General features: G+C 34.8%; 1 protein-coding gene across 1 annotated transcript in view; it reads right to left on the bottom strand.

Annotated features, from left to right (window-relative positions):
* LOC149772767 (solute carrier family 2, facilitated glucose transporter member 3-like) overlaps nucleotides 1-24714 on the bottom strand; it is a 73832-nt gene that overhangs the window by 13707 nt on the left and 35411 nt on the right. The window contains exons 6-9 of the mRNA XM_089947306.1: nucleotides 18381-18488; nucleotides 14029-14117; nucleotides 12048-12146; nucleotides 8631-8843 (exon numbers count right to left, since the gene is read on the bottom strand). Coding sequence (XP_089803432.1) covers nucleotides 8631-8843; nucleotides 12048-12146; nucleotides 14029-14117; nucleotides 18381-18488 — 509 coding nt within the window. The remainder of the gene's footprint in view (nucleotides 1-8630; nucleotides 8844-12047; nucleotides 12147-14028; nucleotides 14118-18380; nucleotides 18489-24714) is intronic.

Genomic DNA, 24714 nt, shown 5'->3' with positions numbered 1-24714 from the left:
GGTCCATGTATTACAATGACTTGTTTTATTTATAGTGGGTCCATGTATTACAATGACTTGTTTTATTTATAGTGGGTCCATGTATTACAATGACTTGTTTTATTTATAGTGGGTCCATGTATTCTAATGACTTTATTTATTTATAGTGGGTCCATATATTACAATGACTTGTTTTATTTATAGTAGGTCCATGTATTGGAATGACTTGTTTAATTTATAGTGGGTCCATGTATTGTAATGACTTGTTTTATTTATAGTGGGTCCATGTATTGTAATGACTTGTTTAATTTATAGTGGGTCCATGTATTCTAATGACTTGTTTAATTTATAGTGGGTCCATGTATTCTAATGACTTGTTTTATTTATAGTGGGTCCATGTATTCTAATGACTTGTTTTATTTATAGTGGGTCCATGTATTCTAATGACTTGTTTAATTTATAGTGGGTCCATGTATTCTAATGACTTGTTTAATTTATAGTGGGTCCATGTATTCTAATGACTTGTTTTATTTATAGTGGGTCCATGTATTCTAATGACTTGTTTTATTTATAGTGGGTCCATGTATTCTAATGACTTGTTTTATTTATAGTGGGTCCATGTATTCTAATGACTTGTTTTATTTATAGTAGGTCCATGTATTCTAATGACTTGTTTTATTTATAGTGGGTCCATGTATTACAATGACTTGTTTTATTTATAGTGGGTCCATGTATTCTAATGACTTGTTTTATTTATAGTGGGTCCATGTATTACAATGATTTGTTTTATTTATAGTGGGTCCATGTATTACAATGACTTGTTTTATTTATAGTGGGTCCATATATTCTAATGACTTGTTTTATTTATAGTGGGTCCATGTATTCTAATGACTTGTTTTATTTATAGTGGGTCCATGTATTCTAATGACTTGTTTAATTTATAGTGGGTCCATGTATTCTAATGACTTGTTTAATTTATAGTGGGTCCATGTATTCTAATGATTTGTTTTATTTATAGTGGGTCCATGTATTACAATGACTTGTTTTATTTATAGTGGGTCCATGTATTCTAATGACTTTTTTTATTTATAGTGGGTCCATGTATTACAATGATTTGTTTTATTTATAGTGGGTCCATGTATTACAATGACCTGTTTTATTTATAGTGGGTCCATGTATTCTAATGACTTGCTTTATTTATAGTGGGTCCATGTATTCTAATGACTTGTTTTATTTATAGTGGGTCCATGTATTATATAGTTTGCTGTCAGTTGTTCATGTTTATGAACAGTCATAAGAAAATAAGGTTCTTGATAATATAGCATGTGTAGGGAAATACAAAACAATGTTATGGAACTGCATATTTTTAATGCTTTTATCTTACAGCCTTCCACAATAGAAAATTGATATCCATAGTGTACAATATATATATATATATATATATATATATATATATATATATATATATATATATATATATATATATATATGACAGAAAAAGATATAAATATAATGAAGTAATTGACATGATTCTGTTTCGATTTAGTCTATACTGAAGACAGTTTTAATTCATGTTTTTCGAACATTTTGAGGAGTTAATCTACATGTATCATTTAAAATAATAAAGTTGTATATTCTTTTAGTGATAGTACACTTGTATACACAAGAAGTTTTAAAATTGATGACAATGTAGAAATTATTATCATTTAATAAATAACATGCCATCCTAAAATATTCATGAAACATTTTACTTTTAGATAAAATATCAAAATAAAATCTATTGGTGAAACAACTTTTGTCTTTTTTAAGGAAGTTTCCACCATTTTGGAATCATTTTTTTCTTTATAGTTTTATTGCCAAACACATCACTGCCATATTAGGTGGTTTGTGTCCCAGCATAACAAACGAGTTGCTCTATACATGATGGCCTCTTCTGGTATCTACAAAACAAATCAGAAGACATAAGTTAATATGTTACATGTCACAGCTGAATTTTAAAAGTGTGAGATTTATAAGTTTGTTTACTCTTGTTTTTATTTTTACCCATAAAAAGATATATCTGAATAAAGGTTCCTACATATTAAATAAGCTGCTATCTGAACATTAACATGGTCTTTCTATGTAATGTACAAACTGCAAATTTTGGTAATACATAATTTATGCCCCATGGGTCCCACTACTAGTTTATTTTTTTGTTGGACATAACAACCTTGTACAGTTTTGTATATCAAGCCTGTAGTAATATACCATTATTTAGACACTTGCAAGGATAACATCTGAAAATTTGTTGTTGTTGTTGTTGTAGGATTTAACGCCATTTTTCAGCACACGATAGGCTATACATGATGGCAAGTATTAATGATGGAGGAAGAACCTGGGAAAACCCTGGAAAGAACCACCGACCCACAAGAAGCTACTGGCAAGCTTTCTCACATACCCACATTGGCCGAATCTGAGATTTGAACCTATGCAGACAGAGGTGAGATGGCAGTGATCCATAATGGAGAGCGCTTTAGACCACTCGAGGCCCCGATCTGAAATTTTTTTGCAAAGATATTTTTTCTTCTTCTGATATATCAGTTGATGCAGGATGCTAAGTACACCCACTTGTATATAATTCTTAAGTATGCAAATGAGTGAGGATGGAAGACTCCACCCATATATATATATATATACTTTAAAGTTTGAGCTCTTGTGTACTTTTTTATTTATTTATTTATCTAGACTCCTTCTGTTTCATTCTCAAATCTTCCCCTATGTCATGGAACTGAAAGACTTTGCATTACTAGCACATCTATTGATTAAAAACATCCCGCACCCCGATGTTAATTGAACATGTTCTAGTTTCTAAATAGATGTAAATGACGAACCTGATTTGGCATAATTGTTGCTGGAATAGGGTTGGGATGATCCGTCGTCGGTCTATTCCCACCTATGAAATGTTTACTGCAGATATATGTCCATCTTGTGATTTCGTCAGTAGTAAAAGTTCCCCTTCCACAGGCACATACCTAACGCCTGCACTTCTTGAGATTTTTTTCAGTTTTGGAAATGGAATCCAAAATACACACGTCATATGATCACGATCTGAATATCTACCATCGCTGGTACAAAGTCAAAAGCAACAATGTCTTGTAGCACTGCAATTTTTTCGCTTTTCAGGGATAGATGCAATGTCCTCAGTATGTTCTGCCATTTATATTGTAGTTTATTTGTCCTACATTCTGCAGCTGAGTCTGCGAGCTATAAACAGGGGTGCTATTTTTAGCAATTAACAGTGTTAGTCAATCTCTGCTATATACTGTGATAGGCTATCATAAGAGGTTAACTGGAATTCTACATGTAAATGAGTACTGGAATTAGATAATTGGATTGCACTGGTCAACAGTGAAATCATTACTGACTTGAAAAGGCCCTAATCTGTAGTATTTTGGTGTGCCGAACACGAATATAACCGTGAAAAATTTGTATTGGCTCTCGTTTTGAAGATATTCATATACCTCATTTTCTATGTTTCACTGTGTAAATTTCTCCAGTAGGACTGCAGCAACATCCGGAATAATGATGTAACATTGCATAATACCATCATGCTCACATCATCCACAGTTGATTGCATCATTTTCTGATGCAATGCAATACTAATGCCATGCGGCTGCTGAAGTAAGTTGACGTCAGCAGTGTACTATACATGTGTAGGCCTATTATACTAATGCCAGGCGGCTGCTGAAGCTGACGTAAGCAGTGTACTATATAAAGCCCAATCAGATAGGTTCAGCATTTAAAATATTTTAGACGTTGTGCGAGACAGTTCAAGCTACTGTTACATAAAACTTATTATTTTATCCATTTACGTACAATAAAGAACAGTAATGCCTCGAAAGTGTGTTAATACCGCGGACAATTTTTGCTATATTTGTGGGGAAGTGACATTTGCCAACCAGAAGAAAAGTATCAATTCTCAAGTGAAGAAGGCATATCATCTTTACTTCGGATGCAAGGTTGGTGACCAAGACAAGCCTTGGGCTCCGCATATATGCTGTGCTACATGTACAACACAGCTTTCACAGTGGTTGAATTGCAAAAGGTCATCAATGCCGTTTGCAGTCCCAATGGTGTGGAGAGAGCCAAGCAACCACCTAAATGACTGTTACTTCTGCTTGGTTCCTCCTCTTTCCGGCGGAATAACGAAGCGAAAGAAGTCGAGAATAGTCTACCCAAACATTCCGTCTGCATTGAGACCAGTTCCACATGGTGAGGGACTTCCTATTCCAGAACCTCCAGCAGAATATTCTCTTGATTCATCTGACGAAGACAAAGGTGAGTCGACCTGTTCTTCTCCTGGTCCATCAGCATGCAGTGATCCAGATTTTCACTGTGGTGCATCATCAACCCCACACAGAATAACACAGGAAGAACTAAATGACCTGATTCGTGATTTGGACTTATCAAAGAACAAGGCAGAATTGCTAGGATCAAGACTCCAACAATGGAATCTTCTAGAAGAAGATGTCACAATTACTGCATATCGAAAGCGCCACCAGCAATTGGAGCCTTTCTTCAGAAAGGAAAGTAATCTGATATTCTGTTCCGATATTGAGGGCCTCATGAATGCTTTAAAAATCACTCATGACCCACAAGAATGGAGACTATTTGTGGACTCTTCGAAACTGAGTCTCAAGGCTGTGCTTTTGCACAATGGAAACATTCTTCCATCTATTCCAGTAGCGTATGCTGTCCACATGAAAGAGACATACGATAACTTAAGGCAGCTACTTAATTCCATTGAGTATAACAAGTACAGCTGGCACCTCTGTGGTGATTTGAAGGTAGTTGCCCCTTTAATGGGACTGCAGCAAGGATATACAAAATACATGTGTTTCTTATGCGAGTGGGATAGCCGAGCAAGGGAAATGCACTACATGAGGAAAGAATGGACTCACAGGCAGAATGTAGCCATTGGAGAGAAGAATATCCAACACCCAGCTCTGGTTGAGGCTCAGAAAATCTTGCTACCACCCCTTCACATCAAACTAGGTTTGATGAAGAACTTCGTGAAAGCCATTGACCGGACTTTGCCAGCATTCCGATACCTGCATGAAAAATTCCCTCGACTCAGCGAAGCAAAGATTAAAGAGGGAGTTTTTGTGGGTCCTCAGATTCGAGAGCTTTTCAAAGATGACCGGTTCAACAACTTGCTGGAAGGTGACGCGAAACAAGCATGGGATGCTTTTCGCCTAGTTTCTACAAACTTCCTCGGAAATGTTAGGGCAGAAAACTATAAGGAACTAGTAGAAGACATGTTGATGAAGTATAAGAAACTTGGCTGCAATATGTCTCTAAAGATTCACTTCCTTCATTCCCATTTGGATTTCTTTCCTAGCAACTGTGGTATTGTTAGTGATGAACACAGCGAACGTTTTCATCAAGATATCGCAACAATGGAACAAAGATACCAGGGAAAATGGTCCACTACAATGCTGGCTGACTACTGCTGGACACTCCTCAGAGATGCTCCCGAACAGCTGTACAAGAGACAGGCGAAGAAATCTAAGATGTAGTCAATGACTTGATTTTTTATAGGTAGGCTATTACAGTTGACCTTTTACTATTGGAATGCATTTCGTTATGTAAACATTAATTTCTTGCAGATTACAAAAAAACTAGAGCCAATTTTGCAATTTGACTGTCATATTCGTGTTCAGCACATAAAAATTGATAAGAATTGACTAATTTTATTTCAGTAACATGACTTTTGTAAAAATTTGTTGTCCAGTGTTGTAAGCTGCATGCTTTTTGTGTGATTAACATCTGTAGGGACTAGTCAATGTAATTATTGATGCATAAATAATTCTAGCATTAATGGCTGTCACTGTAAGGTTATGTGAGACCTAGGACTTTCACCCACTAAAATCTTGCTTCTAGGGGTGGGCAATAATAAGTGCCTCAGAACAAGGATTTTAAATATATTAATACAAAACAAAGAATATCAGCCTGTTATTTTACCTCCACTTTGATATCATAGAAAAGATTTTTTTTTAAAATAGCATGTATGAAGGTAAGTAGGTAGTTATTAATGTAAGCATGCATGTGATTCAAATGTATAATACTGGCTATATACTGCTGACTGAAAGTTAAAATTTTAAATTTTAAAATTATTAAAGGTTAAAATGAAATGAGGAAAAAAATATTTCATTAGAAAAGGAGCCAACATTTCATTTTCAAGACTGCTTTAGTCTAAACTTATTTTGTCACTGGTAACTAATGTTTACAATAGCTAGTGGAGACTGTAGAAGGGATCTACAAAAACATTGATTACACTCTGGTTTCAATGCAAGGGAGAATTTCCCACCCTCCACTTTTAATTCCTCCATTTTAAGTTCTAGAATATATCCTGCAATGGATGCATTGCATAGCAGCAACTGTGGTAAGTTTAAGAATATACCCTGCAAGGGATACATTGCATAACACCAACTGCAGGAAGTTCAAGAATATACCCTGCATGGGATACACTGCATAACACCAACTACAGTAAGTTCAATATACCCTGCAAGGGATACATTGCATAACACCAACTGCAGTAAGTTCAAGAATATACCCTGCAAGGGATACATTGCATAACACCAAATGCAGGAAGTTCAAGAATATACTCTGCAAGGGATACATTGCATAACACCAAATGCAGAAAGTTCAAGAATATACCCTGCAAGGGATACATTGCATAACACCAAATGCAGGAAGTTCAAGAATATACCCTGCAAGGGATACATTGCATAACACCAACTGCAGTAAGTTCAATATACCCTGCAAGGGATACACTGCGTAACACCAACTGCAGTAAGTTCAAGAATATACCCTGCATGGGATACACTGCATAACACCAACTACAGTAAGTTCAATATACCCTGCATGGGATACACTGCATAACACCAACTGCAGGAAGTTTAAGAATATACCCTGCAAGGGATACATTGCATAACACCAACTGCAGTAAGTTTAAGAATATACCCTGCAAGGGATACATTGCATAACACCAACTGCGGTAAGTTCAATATACCCTGCAAGGGATACACTGCGTAACACCAACTGCAGTAAGTTCAAGAATATACCCTGCAAGGGATACATTGCATAACACCAAATGCAGGAAGTTCAAGAATATACCCTGCAAGGGATATATTGCATAACACCAAATGCAGGAAGTTCAAGAATATACCCTGCAAGGGATACATTGCATAACACCAACTGCAGTAAGTTCAAGAATATACCCTGCATGGGATACACTGCATAACACCAACTACAGTAAGTTCAATATACCCTGCAAGGGATACATTGCATAACACCAACTGCAGTAAGTTCAAGAATATACCCTGCATGGGATACACTGCATAACACCAACTACAGTAAGTTCAATATACCCTGCAAGGGATACATTGCATAACACCAACTGCAGTAAGTTCAAGAATATACCCTGCAAGGGATACATTGCAGAACACCAACTGCGGTATTCACATTTGTAGTAGTTGTACTTGTCACTTCAGCTATAATGGTAATGATGGTCGTACTTACTGTACTATTGGTGATATAACTGTAGTAGTAATAGGTATATTAGCAGTAGTAATAGTACTTGCACTTGTTGTTGTTATTATGACAATAGGTATATTAGCAGTAGTAATAGTACTTGCACTTGTTGTTGTTATTATGACAATCATAGCGTTAGTAGTAGGAACACGAAAAAGAAGCATTACTATATATAAGTTATTTGAAACAAGTGAATAATGGATATATTTCATCGAGTGGGTGAAAAACTTAATATTTTCACAAGTGGTTATGCCATGAATGAAAATATTTAAGTTTTTCACCCATGAGAATTATACCCATTATTCACTCATAGCTAACAGATTTTCTTTTTATTTTATGCTTATTGTATTGGCTAGCAAGATGTACTGTATAACACATTTAAATAGAAGATTTCTTACTGGAACCTGCATGATGTCAGTGCTTTAACATCTATGTTCTGCTGTGTTTTGTGATTATTAACAAAGAAAATATAAACAGTTAAATACATCTCCTTCCCAATTTAAAGTAAAATAGCATGTTAAGAAAGAAAAAATGTGTGCCTTGTTGGATGTGAACTCAAAGTCATCCTTAATGGGTAGCGGTCATCTTGACCACTGGGCCCAGTAAGCATCATGGAATAAACTTCAAATTTCATGGTCATCTTGTTATCAACATAATAATAATAATAATAATAATGAGGACTTTGTATAGCGCCTAATCTTTAGAAGCTCTAAGCGCTTTACAACATTAGACAACACCTATAAGATAAAAAAACATATAATAATATTATTACAAAAACAAACACCATGAAATTAGAAACACATTAAAAAATAAAAAACATAATGAGAATATTTCAGGTAGGAAACATTATTAGGTCTTTAAGTTTGTTCTTGCAGTCGAAATAAGTGAGTTTTGGCAGTGAAATTAATTCACTCTAGTGAATTATCACAATTATATTACTTGGAAAATCTAGTAATAAAGTGATAGGAATAGTATCCATCATAGTAGTTATAACTAAGCAGCAGAAGCAGTAATAATAGTAATTGTACTGTAAGTATTAAGCAGTCTAGCAAAAGAACCAGCCAAAGCAGCAATACTTGGAATATTAATCCTAAAGCAAGAAAGCAGCTGCCAACAAACATCCCTCCCAGTCCGATCAGATGGAGTGATCTTCTACCTGCCCGATCCATTATTAACGCAGACACAAAAGTCATACACACATTGACGGCACCTGTTGTGACTGTAGCGATCTGAGCCAGACTTAGAGACAACCCAGCATGCTCAAATATACTTGTAGAATAATATACTACCTGAAACATGGAGAAATAATTTGTACATACCCTAGTTATATACAGCACTATTACAAGATATTTCAAACTGAATTTCCTCCTTGTTTAAGATAATCACAAAAACTGATAAGACAGGACATTTCATGGGATCCCATTTACATGTAAGCTGTCTTATAATATATTGAAAAGCATTAGTAGTTGCCATGATCAATGTAGAAACCACAATATGAAAGGTTAAAATGTAAAATTACATATTTCAATGAATTATCATAAATCAAGAAATAATTTAAGTGAAATTAATTAAGCAGCAATTTCAGAAAAGGGTAAAACGTAAAATTACATATTATAATGAATTGTCATAAATCAAGAAATAATTTCAGTGAAATTAATTAAGCAACAATTTTAGAAATGAAAATTAAATTACCTAGTCTCATGGAATCCATGACTGTGTTATATCATGGATCGAATCATAGTGACACAACTTAAAATAAAGACTTTTGCATTTGATTCACCTGGTATCACGGAATCCATGACAACATCTGTTCTCTCAGAGACTGCATTATTCTTAGGCATCTTACTTCAGATTTACCTGTTATCATGGACTCCATGAAAACATGAGTAATCTCAGGGACTAATTTATTCCAAGACAACTTAAAATGATGACCACTGTACTTCAGATTTACCTGTTATCATGGACTCCATGAAAACATGAGCAATCTCAGGGACTAATTTATTCCAAGACAACTTAAAATGATGACCACTGTACTTCAGATTTACCTGTTATCATGGACTCCATGAAAACATGAGTAATCTCAGGGACTAATTTATTCCAAGACAACTTAAAATGATGACCACTGTACTTCAGATTTACCTGTTATCATGGACTCCATGAAAACATGAGTGATCTCAGGGACTAATTTATTCCAAGACAACTTAAAATGATGACCACTGTACTTCAGATTTACCTGTTATCATGGACTCCATGAAAACATGTGTGATCTCGAGACTTAATTTATTCCAAGACAACTTAAAATGATGACCACTGTATTTCAGATTTACCTGTTATCATGGACTCCATGAAAACATGAGTGATCTCAGGGACTAATTTATTCCAAGACAACTTAAAATGATGACCACTGTACTTCAGATTTACCCGTTATCATGGACTCCATGAAAACATGAGTGATCTCAAGACTAATTTATTCCAAGACAACTTAAAATGATGACCACTGTACTTCAGATTTACCTGTTATCATGGACTCCATGAAAACATGAGTGATCTCAGGACTAATTTATTCCAAGACAACTTAAAATGATGACCACTGTACTTCAGATTTACCCGTTATCATGGACTCCATGAAAACATGAGTGATCTCAGGGACTAATTTATTCCAAGACAACTTAAAATGATGACCACTGTATTTCAGATTTACCTGTTATCATGGACTCCATGAAAACATGAGTGATCTCAGGGACTAATTTATTCCAAGACAACTTAAAATGATGACCACTGTACTTCAGATTTACCTGTTATCATGGACTCCATGAAAACATGAGTGATCTCAGGACTAATTTATTCCAAGACAACTTAAAATGATGACCACTGTACTTCAGATTTACCTGTTATCATGGACTCCATGAAAACATGAGTGATCTCAGGGACTAATTTATTCCAAGACAACTTAAAATGATGACCACTGTACTTCAGATTTACCTGTTATCATGGACTCCATGAAAACATGAGTGATCTCAGGGACTAATTTATTCCAAGACAACTTAAAATGATGACCACTGTATTTCAGATTTACCTGTTATCATGGACTCCATGAAAACATGAGTGATCTCAGGGACTAATTTATTCCAAGACAACTTAAAATGATGACCACTGTACTTCAATGAAAACATGTGTCATCTCAGGGACTAATTTATTCCAAGACAATTAAAATGATGACCACTGTACTTCAGATTCACCTGTTATCATGGACTCCATGAAAACATGTGTGTGATCTCAGGGACTGCATTATTATGAGGCATTTTAAAATGAGAACCTCTTTATTTCAAATGCAGAATAACAATACTCTAATATGTTTTGTATAATTAAGACAAGGAATTGTACATTTTGAGAACTAGATTTACATTTTTGTATAACATATATGCTTCAGTCAAAAACATCTGTGTGATCTGACGATCCTACAAGGTTTCAAATATACCTGAAAAAATCTGAATATTTGCTAATAAAGCCATGAAAATGTTAAACAGGTCATCGATAAATGCATGCCACATTTCATTATCTGCCTCATGTATTATCCTTCTAAATCATGCTAACAAGGTTTCTGTCAAAATTGTACCAGTCCAAAAAGTGACAAAATGTGAACAAAACTGTAAATATGCTTGCAACAGCCTGAAAATCTAAATTGTTCATTTACATATAAATATAAATAAGCCTACCCAAGTATAATTTATCTACCTGAATTGATTTTTGCTTAATAATGCTAAGAGTTTGTTTTTTTGTTTACAAAATAAGTACATCCCAAAAAGTTTTTTAGAAAATGTGTACAATAAATCTTCAAAACTGATGATACAGCCTGAAAATCTGATCAAGCCATCTATGTACGTATAAAAGCATGCTAAATATGATTTTTGTGGTTTTGTGCATTTTTGCTATAAAGTTTCTTTGGCTGGCTGGCTGGACAGACAGGATCAAATCATCAAGAAAACATATAAAAATGTATATATTAAAACACAGCCATCTACTGAAATAGATCTTTTACATACATGTTGCTTATGCTCAGTTCTGAAAAACTAATTAGTGCTAAGCTTGAATGTTTGCAGTAATTAATATTCAGCTGTTTGTCAGAGTAATAACTCAACACAGTAAATGCTACTAGTTTCAAATACCTCATTTTAAAAAAACATTTTTTTGTCTTATCTCATTTATTTTACAAGTCTTTATAAGGCAATGTTATAATCTGCAATGAACAATGCTAAACAAATTGGAGTAAACATTTTTCCATCTATATCTAACATAAAAAATCCCAAAGACTCAATAAACTTTATTTTATTTACAATAATGTCTGTGTTGTTGCATATTTACTTGCATATTTGGGCATAGTAGGGACTGTGTAAAAAGCCAGGCCTATAATGAAAACAAACAAACAAACAAACAAAAACAAACAAACAAACAAACAAACAAATAAATAAATGTACTGTTTGTTTCACACTTACAGCATTAATCCCTGAAAACTGATTGGATAACTGCATTACAAGACTGATAATCAGGGGGGCCTTTAATGATGGGTTTCTCAGTAAATCTCCAAAGGAAAACTGGAAAAGTAATATCACACATATTAATGATAGAAACAAGTACATGCAGATTCTGTGCTAAGCAAAAGCAATAAGAACAAAAGCAAACTTTTCTATCATGACACATTCATGATATTGTTTTATGCACAATTTACTTATGCTGATTAAATAATAGTAACAATAATAATAATATAAATAATTTTGATAAAAATAAAAGTTATTTTACAATGTTAGATCTCACTGAGGTCAACAAGATAAACAAACTATTTCCAGCACAAATTAATATAATGATAAATCACGCTTACATGATCCAGTAATACTATATATGATGTTTATTAACAAAATAAATGGAGTACATATTTACAGTGAAACTCTTATAATGGTCACTTTTGTTTCAATTTACATTTGTTTCTGATTGAAAGATTTGGAGTTCATTCCAAAAGAATAGCACACAGAAAAGACTGATGGTTTTTATAAAATAATTTCTTTCTGAAAGTGGTGTTCTGAAATGAACATTTGACTGATCACAACTTGGGTCTTTGGAACTGTTAATCTTCCTTGAAATGAAATATACCATGCAAATATTGTGGACAAAGTTCATTATTTACTTTCTACATTAATATGGACTTGGGTTAGGCTAATCCATATTTCAACCGCATAAAATCAAAGAATTAGAATTTTGAATACTCTAACTTGTTTATCATAAGGTAAATTGAGTATAGTTATTGCCCCCATTGTTTTAAAACTCATGTGGATCCTACCAGTATTGTTTTCAGTTATCTTTTCCCAAAACGTCCAGCAGCCATCTTAAAGAGGAAGCATGACTGCATTGTGAAATACTATTTGATTGGTAGATAAATTTTCATTCATTACAAAAGAGAAATTCCTGGTCTTAGACCAGATTAAGCCTGCTTCTTTTGCTTACACTAGTCTGGATGTGCAATCATGTCAACATCTTACAAAAGGATATGAGAGATGTTCACTTATCCTTTTTATCTGTTATTATGTAAACTGGCAAAATAGATGTTTAGGAATTTGGTAGCTTGATGAAAAGTTTTCTGACATCCTATAGTCCCCTCATTAACTTTATGTCTATCTTTAAGGCTGTTTTTAAGAGTTTTGTGGGTTTTAATGGTACTTTTAAAATATCACTGGCTATATCATGGTAAGTTGTTGTTGGGTTAACGCCATTTTTCAGCACATGATAGGCTATACATGGCGGCCAGTATTAATGGTGGAGGAAGAACCCGGGAAAACCCCGGAAAGAACCACCGACCCACGAGAAGCTACTGGCAAGATTTCTCACATACCCGCATTGGCTGAATCCGAGACTCGAACCGCGCCGCAGACAGAGGTGAGATGGCAGTGATCCATAACGGAGAGCACTTTAGACCACTCGGCCACTCGGGGCCCCTATCATGGTAAGGAAAAGGGAGCTAAGTGCCCTTCCTAAAGGACACATTGAGGCAGCTGACCTAGGACAATGTGAGTGGGTACTGAACTCACAACCCTTGGATTACACGTCTGATATGCTACCAAATGAGTTAGCTCTCCTGTTTCAAAAGCAGAAACAACAAAGTCCTTATGATCAGATGAAACTTATTTGTAAAATATACTGCTATCTTTATGTTAGTTGCTGACAAGTCAAATAACGAATGTAGTGGATTCTTCCAACCCCAAATATACCATTCTTTTATTTCTGAAATAACTCGTGTGTATAAGGACAACTCACTGTGATAATGACTATTTAATAGGTTAATTGAGTTATCTCCCTTCCACTTTGCAACATGCAAGCAGAGAACACAAATGTGTACCAAAATGAAGTGTATTTTAACACTTTACATACAGAAATGCATAACTTCTGTGACAAACACGGTGACAAATCAAAACAGAGTTGATTTACCTTTTTGGATTTACTCTGTGCTAGTTTTTCTGAAGCCATTTCATCGATTTCATCACTGACATCAACTGACTTTCTCAACCACTGCAAAGCTAAATGAATAATGATGTTATATGGAATCATGCATTTCAGGCAATTAATCAATGTTAAATAGTGGTACAATGTTGGACTTGGTTTTCAGTCAGAAACCTTTCAGTATGTATGTATTAGGGTTTTAAAAAATATCAGCAAAATGATAGCTACATGATGCCAATTAAAAGCAAAGTTTAAATCATGTAATATTAAATTCTATTATGTGTAATATTAAATTCTATTATGTAATATTAAATTCTATTATGTAATATTAAATTCAAAACTTTTACTGATAGTCTGACTTCCTCATATATAAAAACAAACATTAATATAATTTTATTATGAAGTATGAGATGTAATGGCTAATATTATTTATTTAATATTATTTATTAAGGTATAGGAAATGTAAAGACTAAAATTTTATTCCAAGGCATGTCAATTTAGAGGCTGATATTGTATTCCAAAGTATATGAGATGTAATTGCTAATAATGTATTCCAAAGTGTATGAGATGTAATTGCTAATAATGTATTCCAAGGTATATGAGATGTAATTGCTAATATTGTATTCCAAAGTATATGAGATGTAATTGCTAATAATGTATTCCAAGAGATGTAATGGTCAATATTATATTCCATGGTACAGGAGATGTAAAGGCTAATATTACAATAAGATAACAAGATCAGATTAGTAAGAAAGAGCAATTTTGATCATGACAACAAGTAAATAAGAGATAAATTTCACTATGGTAAGAACTGTGAGAAAAATGGGAACACATATGAAATCTTAAGTTTTGAAGTTTGGCCACTCTGAACATAAAAATAGGTTCCTTGTCTTAATCAAAATTTTCACACATAATTATAAATACCTTAACAATGATTTAAAAAAATAAATTCATGTTATAAGGAAAGCATCATCTAAACCATAAATGAAATGAATTTGCAGTGTGGAAAAATTCACATGCAAGTATTCTGTCAATACCATCAAATAAATCTTGAAAGTATTTATATTTTAAAAAATAAATCTCTTGCTTCAATCACAATAAATTTAAATATCATTAAAGTACATACTTCTTAAACCAAATGGGAATAAACTATTCAAAATTTATGCCATGGAACAAAATAAAAATCAGACACATTACTGTAGGTGCATTTTTACTCTTAAAGTATAGAAGCAATTACTGGAGACTAAAGGATGAGCAAAATGAAAAGCAACAAAGCATGTATTCTCTTTAAGCATGTTATGCCAAAAACCGTCAGATCAAAATAAGTCTTTAACTTCTTTTAAGACATTAATATGGTCTCCTCTTCAAGTGTTCATTCAAGAGCAGTGTAAATGCACACTACTTCTTCAAGTGTTCATTCAAGAGCAGTGTAAATGCACACTACTTCTTCAAGTGTTCATTCAAGAGCAGTGTAAATGCACACTACTTCTTCAAGTGTTCATTCAAGAGCAGTGTAAATGCACACTACTTCTTCAAGTGTTCATTCAAGAGCAGTGTAAATGCACACTACTTCTTCAAGTGTTCATTCAAGAGCAGTGTAAATGCACACTACTTCTTCAAGTGTTCATTCAAGAGCAGTGTAAATGCACACTACTTCTTCAAGTGTTCATTCAAGAGCAGTGTAAATGCACACTACTTCTTCAAGTGTTCATTCAAGAGCAGTGTAAATGCACACTACTTCTTCAAGTGTTCATTCAAGAGCAGTGTAAATGCACACTACTTCTTCAAGTGTTCATTCAAGAGCAGTGTAAATGCACACTACTTCTTCAAGTGTTCATTCAAGAGCAGTGTAAATGCACACTACTTCTTCAAGTGTTCATTCAAGAGCAGTGTAAATGCACACTACTTCTTCAAGTGTTCATTCAAGAGCAGTGTAAATGCACACTACTTCTTCAAGTGTTCATTCAAGAGCAGTGTAAATGCACACTACTTCTTCAAGTGTTCATTCAAGAGCAGTGTAAATGCACACTACTTCTTCAAGTGTTCATTCAAGAGCAGTGTAAATGCACACTACTTCTTCAAGTGTTCATTCAAGAGCAGTGTAAATGCACACTACTTCTTCAAGTGTTCATTCAAGAGCAGTGTAAATGCACACTACTTCTTCAAGTGTTCATTCAAGAGCAGTGTAAATGCACACTACTTCTTCAAGTGTTCATTCAAGAGCAGTGTAAATGCACACTACTTCTTCAAGTGTTCATTCAAGAGCAGTGTAAATGCACACTACTTCTTCAAGTGTTCATTCAAGAGCAGTGTAAATGCACACTACTTCTTCAAGTGTTCATTCAAGAGCAGTGTAAATGCACACTACTTCTTCAAGTGTTCATTCAAGAGCAGTGTAAATGCACACTACTTCTTCAAGTGTTCATTCAAGAGCAGTGTAAATGCACACTACTTCTTCAAGTGTTCATTCAAGAGCAGTGTAAATGCACACTACTTCTTCAAGTGTTCATTCAAGAGCAGTGTAAATGCACACTACTTCTTCAAGTGTTCATTCAAGAGCAGTGTAAATGCACACTACTTCTTCAAGTGTTCATTCAAGAGCAGTGTAAATGCACACTACTTCACAACATTTACACTACTCAAAGAAAATTTTTATCAAACACAGGCCATGGGCAAGTGACTTTAAAAAAGTCACAAACCCCAACTCAAATTCCATTAGCCCTAACAACAATTCTATCTGTCTCAAAGAGCCATATTTTTTACTCTAAAACTGACATAATGTTGACATTATTGTACTTTAAATATGAATGAAATAAACAAAACTCACATTTACTTGACTTGTGTTTATTCACCACTCAAAATATTTATAAAAAAGTAATGCTTTCCTCAAGATTCTGATGTCAACCATTGCCCAATTGCTCCAATGCTCAAAGAATTTTTCAGACAAAGGCCCATGACAATTCTTTAAAAAAATGATTACTTGCCTTGACTTCAATTCCACATCTACAAGAAGGGTATACTTGTTACTTTTATTTAACACACCCACCCATTAAAGAATAATTAAATAATTCGACACTTATGCTTCTGATATGATCAGTGAACATTTGTTCACATTCTGCTGAAGAGTGAACCAACCATAACCAACCAGGCTTCCATGTCACAATTTGAGCAGAGAATTCTGAATAAATGTGGTATAAATCTCTGCTCTTGTGATTTCTGACTGTATGCCTTCAGCTTTGCCTTTCTGTCAATGTACAGTTTGCATTTCATCATGACCTTGACAGATCCTTACAATGATTACTGTTTCTTGATCAAAGTTAAAAACATCACAGAAGCATTGATCTTTCTTTAAGATCATTAAAATATGTAACTTCAAGTTTGTAATTACTTCATTCAATAGCACTGTGAACATGTCTAGAATTACAGAAAACACTTAATTACTTCATTCAATAGCACTGTGAACATGTCCAGAATTACAGAAATCACTTAATTACTTCATTCAACAGCACTGTGAACATGTCTAGAATTACAGAAAACACTTAATTACTTCATTCAATAGCACTGTGAACATGTCTAGAATTACAGAAAACACTTAATTACTTCATACAATAGCACTGTGAACATGTCTAGAATTACAGAAAACATTTACTGCATGTCAATAAAATCAGTGACTACCAAGTCTATGAACTAAAAAGACTTTAATATAATGTAATTATCACAGTTTCTTAAGGTTGATAAGCACCATACAAGCAGCTAATCCCAATCTTAGCTTAACTGTCAAACAATCGCATAAATACTGCTTGATATATTTATCTAGCAATGCATTACCAAGCCTGTGTAAACAAGGGACAACTTATTCATACCATACAAATGAACACTAAATATCAACAACCAGCGAAATATGGAAAACAGAAATAGGTACTGCTCACCTTTTAAAGGTCATGTGCTTCACACTGAACACACAGTTGACAGCTTTTGATACATTTAAGCAGGCAATCTTCATTATGTAGGGGGATTTACATATGTAGTACTGCAGGGAGCTGAATATTAAATTATTATTAGCGACCTTCAAAACCTTCAAAATGAAAATGCAATATTTCATCAGCAGGCTGAAGGTCTCTTTCTGACAGGGCAGATTATATAAGTTTTTTGGGGGGACCAGGAGGATGGGCAACTCAAATGTAATACGAGAGGGACCCAAACTAGAATTAGAGGGGCCCTGGGCATTGGGTTATCTGATTTTTATAGCTGTGAGTCAGACATTTTACAAAGGTTAAAGGAATGCAAACAACCAGTCTACTAGAGGTTACTAATACCATCAGAACCATTCTAAACTCTACCTATCTCAGCATTGTCCACTTCATCTTTTGTTAAAAACAGATATCTGGGACTCTCAGGGCAACAGCTTAACATACACAGCTGAAATATCACTGGAATCACTGAGAAACCTGAAAATAAGTAAACATTGATATAACTATTTAAGGCAAACTTGCATTTGAATTGATTATGCTATGATGATTCCGGTGTACATCTACATCATTTTCTTTTTAGTCTTGTCTTATTCATCCTTTTCAACCACTGACAATTACCAATAGCCAAGTTAAATTTCATATGAATCCTCCCTATGTGTGTGTGTGTGTGTGTGTGTGTACATGTATGTATGCATGTGTGTGTGCATGTTAGAGATGAACAGGTAAGCAAATGTTGCCAGTTACTGGGCACCTGGCAGAGACAAATATCAATAGCCATGCTGAAAGTTAAATTAGATGATCAGACTAATGACTATTTAATATAAATCCTCCTTCTAACTCTGTGTGTGTGTTTGTGTGTGTGCATGCATTCATACATGTGTGTGTGTGTTACAGTTGAACAGGTAAGCAAATGCTGCCAGTTACTGGGCACCTGGCAGAGAGCTGCCCAGCCTGGATTCTCCTCTGCCATTTTGTCCAGCTGGAACCCTTCACCCCCATATCCGTTTTTAGGGTTTTTCTGTCAAGACCAAATTTTTAACTTAAAATATATGCAGTTCCAGGTAGTACAAATCCCCGCGGGGTCTAGGTACAAATCCACACACACACACACACACACACACACACACATATATATATATATATATATATATATATATATATATATATCTTTGGACATTCAATATATGGTCCCTTTAATATCCCATTCAATTATTAGATCATTTTGCTTTTATAAATGCAATGCAAAACACAACTGGGGTGTGAATGCTGATTTCACTGATTTATCAAAATCTTATAAGTAAACAATTTGTCCCCAGGGCTGTAGTGCAGACAAGTCTGAAATAAAAAATTCAGAATAACAATGTCATCAATACATGTACAAACTAGACCAGTTAGCTCCCATTGTCTATGTTGGGAACTATACACTCTGGAGGTTGTTTGTTTGTTATTTTTTTATACAAAGTACTTTCAACACCTTATTAACTACACCATCAGAGCTACAAGCCTTTCCTCTGACAGGACAAAAACAGGCAGGCAACCTGGGCTGGCCTGGGTGGGCAATGAACCTATAACCTTTAGATTAGGAGTTAAATCTTTACAAACTCATCTACCACACTCTATAGATTCAAATTCTCTCTCAAAATGTGGTTGCATCAAATAAAATACATAAAACATATATACCTGCCTATAAGTTGAGTCCAGCTGAAACTCCAACAAACAACAATGACCATCATCATCTGACAGCGCAAGAATGAAGACACCTGCAAGTCTAGAATGAAGACACTTGCATGTCTAGAATGAAGACACTTACAAGCCTAGAATGAAGACACTTGCTAGTGTAGAATGAAGACACTTGCTAGTTTAGAATGAAGACACTTGATAGTGTAGAATGAAGGCACTTGCAAGTCTAGAACGAAGACACTTGCTAGTCTAGAATGGACACTTGCTAGTCTAGAATGAAGACACTTGCAAGCCTAGAATGAAGACACTTACAAGCCCAGAATGAAGAAACTTGCTAGCCTAGAATGAAGACTTTGCTAGTCTAGAATGAAGACACTTACAAGTCTAGAATGAAGACACTTACAAGCCTAGAATGAAGACACCAACAGTCTAGGGCAGCAATTCAAGACCTGAAAAACGAATTGGAATTAATTGATCCCTGGCGAAATTCCAACCAAGACTTAAAGATGTATACCTGGAGGCAAAAATCTCCCTTGAAACAAAGTAGACTAGATTACTTTCTTGTATCAGATGACATTCATATGAATACAGCAGATGCATGTATCTTACCAGGGTACAAGACTGATCATTCAGCTATTGTTTTGAGTGTGGCGTTTTCAACTTCAGATTTTCAGACTCAAGGAGTCATCACCTGTCTACCAAAGGAGGAAAAAGACAGAAGATATTTTAAAAACTGGAGACCTATATCACTTTTAAATACTGATTATAAGATTGCTTCGGGAGCAATTGCAGCTAGGATTAAAAAGGTTCTTCCATCAATAATCAGCGATACTCAGAAAGGATATATGAAGGGTAGATTCATTGGAGAAAACACCAGACTATTATATGATATCATGGACCAACTTGAGAATGAAAACAGATATGGTTTATTATTGTTAATAGATTTCGAAAAAGCCTTTGACTCAATTAACTGGATCTTTGTAGAAGAAGCTCTACAATCTTTTAATTTTGGTGATTCCGTTTGTAAGTGGTTTAAACTGTTTTGTAATGACTCTAATAGTTGTGTTATAAATAATGGACATATGTCATCTTTTTTCAGACTTGAAAGAGGATGTCGTCAAGGAGATCCCCTTGCACCTTATTTGTTTATCATTGGAGTTGAGATTTTAGCTATAACTTTAAAGCAAAACGTGGATGTACAGGGAGTAATCTTTGACGCCAGTGAATATAAATTGGGTCAGTATGCCGATGACGCTTTTATTCTTCTTGATGGATCTAGTTTTTCTCTTGAAGCAACTATGAATATCTTGCAAGGTTTTTCTCTATTATCGGGACTTAAATGTAACATAACAAAAACAAAAGCTATTTGGATTGGAAACAGGAAATTTTCTAATGAAAGAATATGTCCCGAAATGGGCCTAATTTGGTCCTCTTCTAACTTTACACTCCTTGGCATAGAATTTTCTCCAGATTTACAACAGATGGTGGAAATCAATTATATGAAGAAACTAACAAAGGCAAAACGAATACTGGCAAGCTGGAGTCAAAGACATCTATCAATAGTTGGTAAAGTAATTGTTGTAAAGACTCTTGTTCTGCCCATATTCATACATCTTTTTTCAGCACTTCCTAACCCATCAGCAAAAGTTGAAGCAGAACTAAATCGCATGTTATTTAAATTTGTATGGGGTGGAAAAGTAGAGAGAATAAAATGTGATATACTAGTTTCCCCAGAAAACGAGGGAGGACTAAATATGATACACATATTTTCATTCATTAGGTATATTAAGATAAGATGGGTTAAAAGATTGCTGGAAAAGGAAAATGGAACGTGGCAGAACTTAGTCAATACAACTATACTCAGAAATAAAAAGGATATTTGGAATTTAGGGAGAAGGAAATTAGAAGAATTTTGTAAGTTCATTAAAAACAGTTTTTGGAGAGATGTAATTTTGGCAGTATCTAAATGGAAAGAAGAACCGCAAAATCCTAACGAGTATCTATCCATGAGTATTTTAAATTTTGTCCCCCCTAAAATGATCTATCATTACAAATCCTGGACAGAAGCTGGTTTTGAAATTCTGAACGATCTAGTAGATGTTCACGGTAATTTAATACCTTTTGAGATAATAAAACAAAAAACTGGAAGCGATGATTTCTTGAAATACTTCTCCTTAATATCCAGAATTCCTAAAGCATGGAAAGATGCCATAAAAAACCACCTAGTACATAATAATTTTGATAAGCAGGAGGATAAAATAACGAACTTGCGAAAACAAGATTCACTCAAGTTTATTTACAAAGATCTTTTACAGGAAGCTAAAAGGCAACACACTGCGAAGCAAGAAACTTGGATGCAAGTATTAAATAAAAATATAAGTAGTGAGGAGTGGTCTGATATATATAGCCGGGCAAAATGCTGTACCAAGGATACCAAGTTGATCTCTTTTAACTTTAAATTAATCCATAGAATAATCGCTACTAATGATTTTCTTAAAAGAATTAACATATTTGATGACAACAAATGTACTTTCTGTAAGAGTGAAACTGAAAGTATTGAGCATCTCTTTTATGACTGCAGTATTACTTCACAGTTTTGGTACCATTTTATTGAAGTTTTTGCACCTTTTTGCCCAAATATTGTACATCTGTCCAAAAAAGAAACATTTTTAGGAAGTGAACAACTGGACAGTTTGGGTAATTTTCTGCTTATTTTGGCAAAATATTATATTTATACTTGCAGATTCAATAGGGGCCCCGAGTGGCCGAGTGGTCTAAAGCGATCTTCGTTACGGATCACTGCCATCTCACCTCTGTCTGCGGCGGTTCGAGTCTAAGATTCAGCCAATGTGGGCATGTGAGAAAGCCTGCCAGTAGCTTCTCGTGGGTCGGTGGTTCTTTCCGGGGTTTTCCGGGTTCTTCCTCCACCATTAATACTGGCCGCCATGTATAGCCTATCGTGCTGAAAAATGGCGTTAAACCCCACAACAACAACAACAACAAAAAGCAGATTCAATATGAAAAATCCTTCTATTTTTGCTTTTAAGCAAATAGTTGCAATGCATACGAACATTGAAAATTACACTGCCAAGGTAAATAAAAAAGAGGACCAATTTCTTCAAAAATGGACCTCAACAATGAACATTTAACTTGTCTCTGACTTGAGGGTAAACAGGAACAAAATACTGTAATATCACAAAAGCCATGTCACCTAGATTTTGTGCCATATGCATGTGTATATGCGTGTGTGTGTGTGTGTGTTTTTCTTTTTTACTTTCTCTGTAGATTATATTTATTATCCCTAGATTATCTGATAACCAGAAATGTTTGATTGTAAGGTGATCCTGGGATGGTTCCCCGACCCAGTGGTCAACCTATTACGGGGTTAATAAAAAAAAAAAAAAAAAAAAAAAAAAAGTCTAGAATGAAGACACTTGCATGTCTAGAATGAAGACACTTACAAGCCTAGAATGAAGACACTTGCTAGTGTAGAATGAAGACACTTGCTAGTTTAGAATGAAGACACTTGATAGTGTAGAATGAAGGCACTTGCAAGTCTAGAACGAAGACACTTGCTAGTCTAGAATGGACACTTGCTAGTCTAGAATGAAGACACTTGCAAGCCTAGAATGAAGACACTTACAAGCCCAGAATGAAGAAACTTGCTAGCCTAGAATGAAGACTTTGCTAGTCTAGAATGAAGACACTTACAAGTCTAGAATGAAGACACTTACAAGCCTAGAATGAAGACACTTGTTAGTGTAGAATGAAGACACTTACTAGTGTAGAATGAAGACATTGCAAGTCTAGATTGAAGACATTACTAGTCTAGAATGAAGACACTTAGAAGCCTAGAATGAAGACATTGCTAGTCTAGAATGAAGACACTTACAAGCCAAAAAATGAAGACAATTGCTAGTGTAGAATGAAGACACTTGCTAGTCTAGAATGAAAACACTTGCTAGTGTAGAATGAAGACACATGCAAGTCTAGAACGAAGACATTGCTAGTCCAGAATGAAGACACCTGCTTGTCTAGAATGAAGACTTTGCTAGTCTAGAATGAAGATGATTACAATTCTAGAATGAAGACACTTACAAGCCTAGAATGAAGACACTTGCTAGTGTAGAATGAAGACCCTTGCAAGTCTAGAATGAAGACACTACTAGTCTAGAATGAAGACACTTACAAGCCTAGAATGAAGACACTTGCTAGTGTAGAATGAAGACACTGCTAGTCTAGAATGAAGACACTTGCTAGTCTAGGATGAAGACACTTGCTAGTGTAGAATGAAGACACTTACAAGTCTAGAATGAAGACACTTACAAGCCTAGAATGAAGACACTTGCTAGTGTGGAATGAAGACACATGCTAGTGTAGAATGAAGGCACTTGCTAGTCTAGAATGAAGACACTTGCTAGTGTAGAATGAAGACACAAGTCTATAATGAAGACACAAGTCTAGAATGAAGACACTTGCTAGTCTAGAATGAAGACACTTGCTAGTGTAGAATGAAGACACTTGCAAGTCTAGAATGAAGACACTTACTAGTCTAGAAGGAAGACATTTGCTAGTCTAGAATGAAGACACTTACAAGTCTAGAATGAAGACACTTTCTAGTCTAGAATGAAGACACTTACTAGTCTAGAAGGAAGACACTTGCTAGTCTAGAATGAAGACACGAACAAGTCTAGAATGAAGACACAAGTCTACAATGAAGACATTTGCTAGTCTAGAATGAAGACACTTACAAGTCTAGAATGAAGACATTACTAGTCCAGAATGAAGACACTTGCTAGTCTAGAATGAAGACACTTGCTAGTGTAGAATGAAGACACTTGCAAGTCTAGAATGAAGACATTGCTAGTCCAGAATGAAGACACTTGCTAGTCTAGAATGAAGACACTTACTAGTCTAGAATGAAGACACTTGCTAGTCTAGAATGAAGACACCTACTAGTCTAGAATGAAGACACTTGCTAGTTTAGAAAGAAGACACTTGCAAGTCTAGAATCCAGACACGT

Source organism: Sinohyriopsis cumingii, unplaced genomic scaffold (assembly GCF_028554795.1).
Source record: "Sinohyriopsis cumingii isolate HCF-2022 unplaced genomic scaffold, ASM2855479v2 utg001176l, whole genome shotgun sequence".
Taxonomy (NCBI): Eukaryota; Metazoa; Mollusca; class Bivalvia; order Unionida; family Unionidae; genus Sinohyriopsis; species Sinohyriopsis cumingii.
Note: the sequence above shows the minus strand (reverse complement) of the source record. Positions and strands in the feature narration are given on the sequence as shown.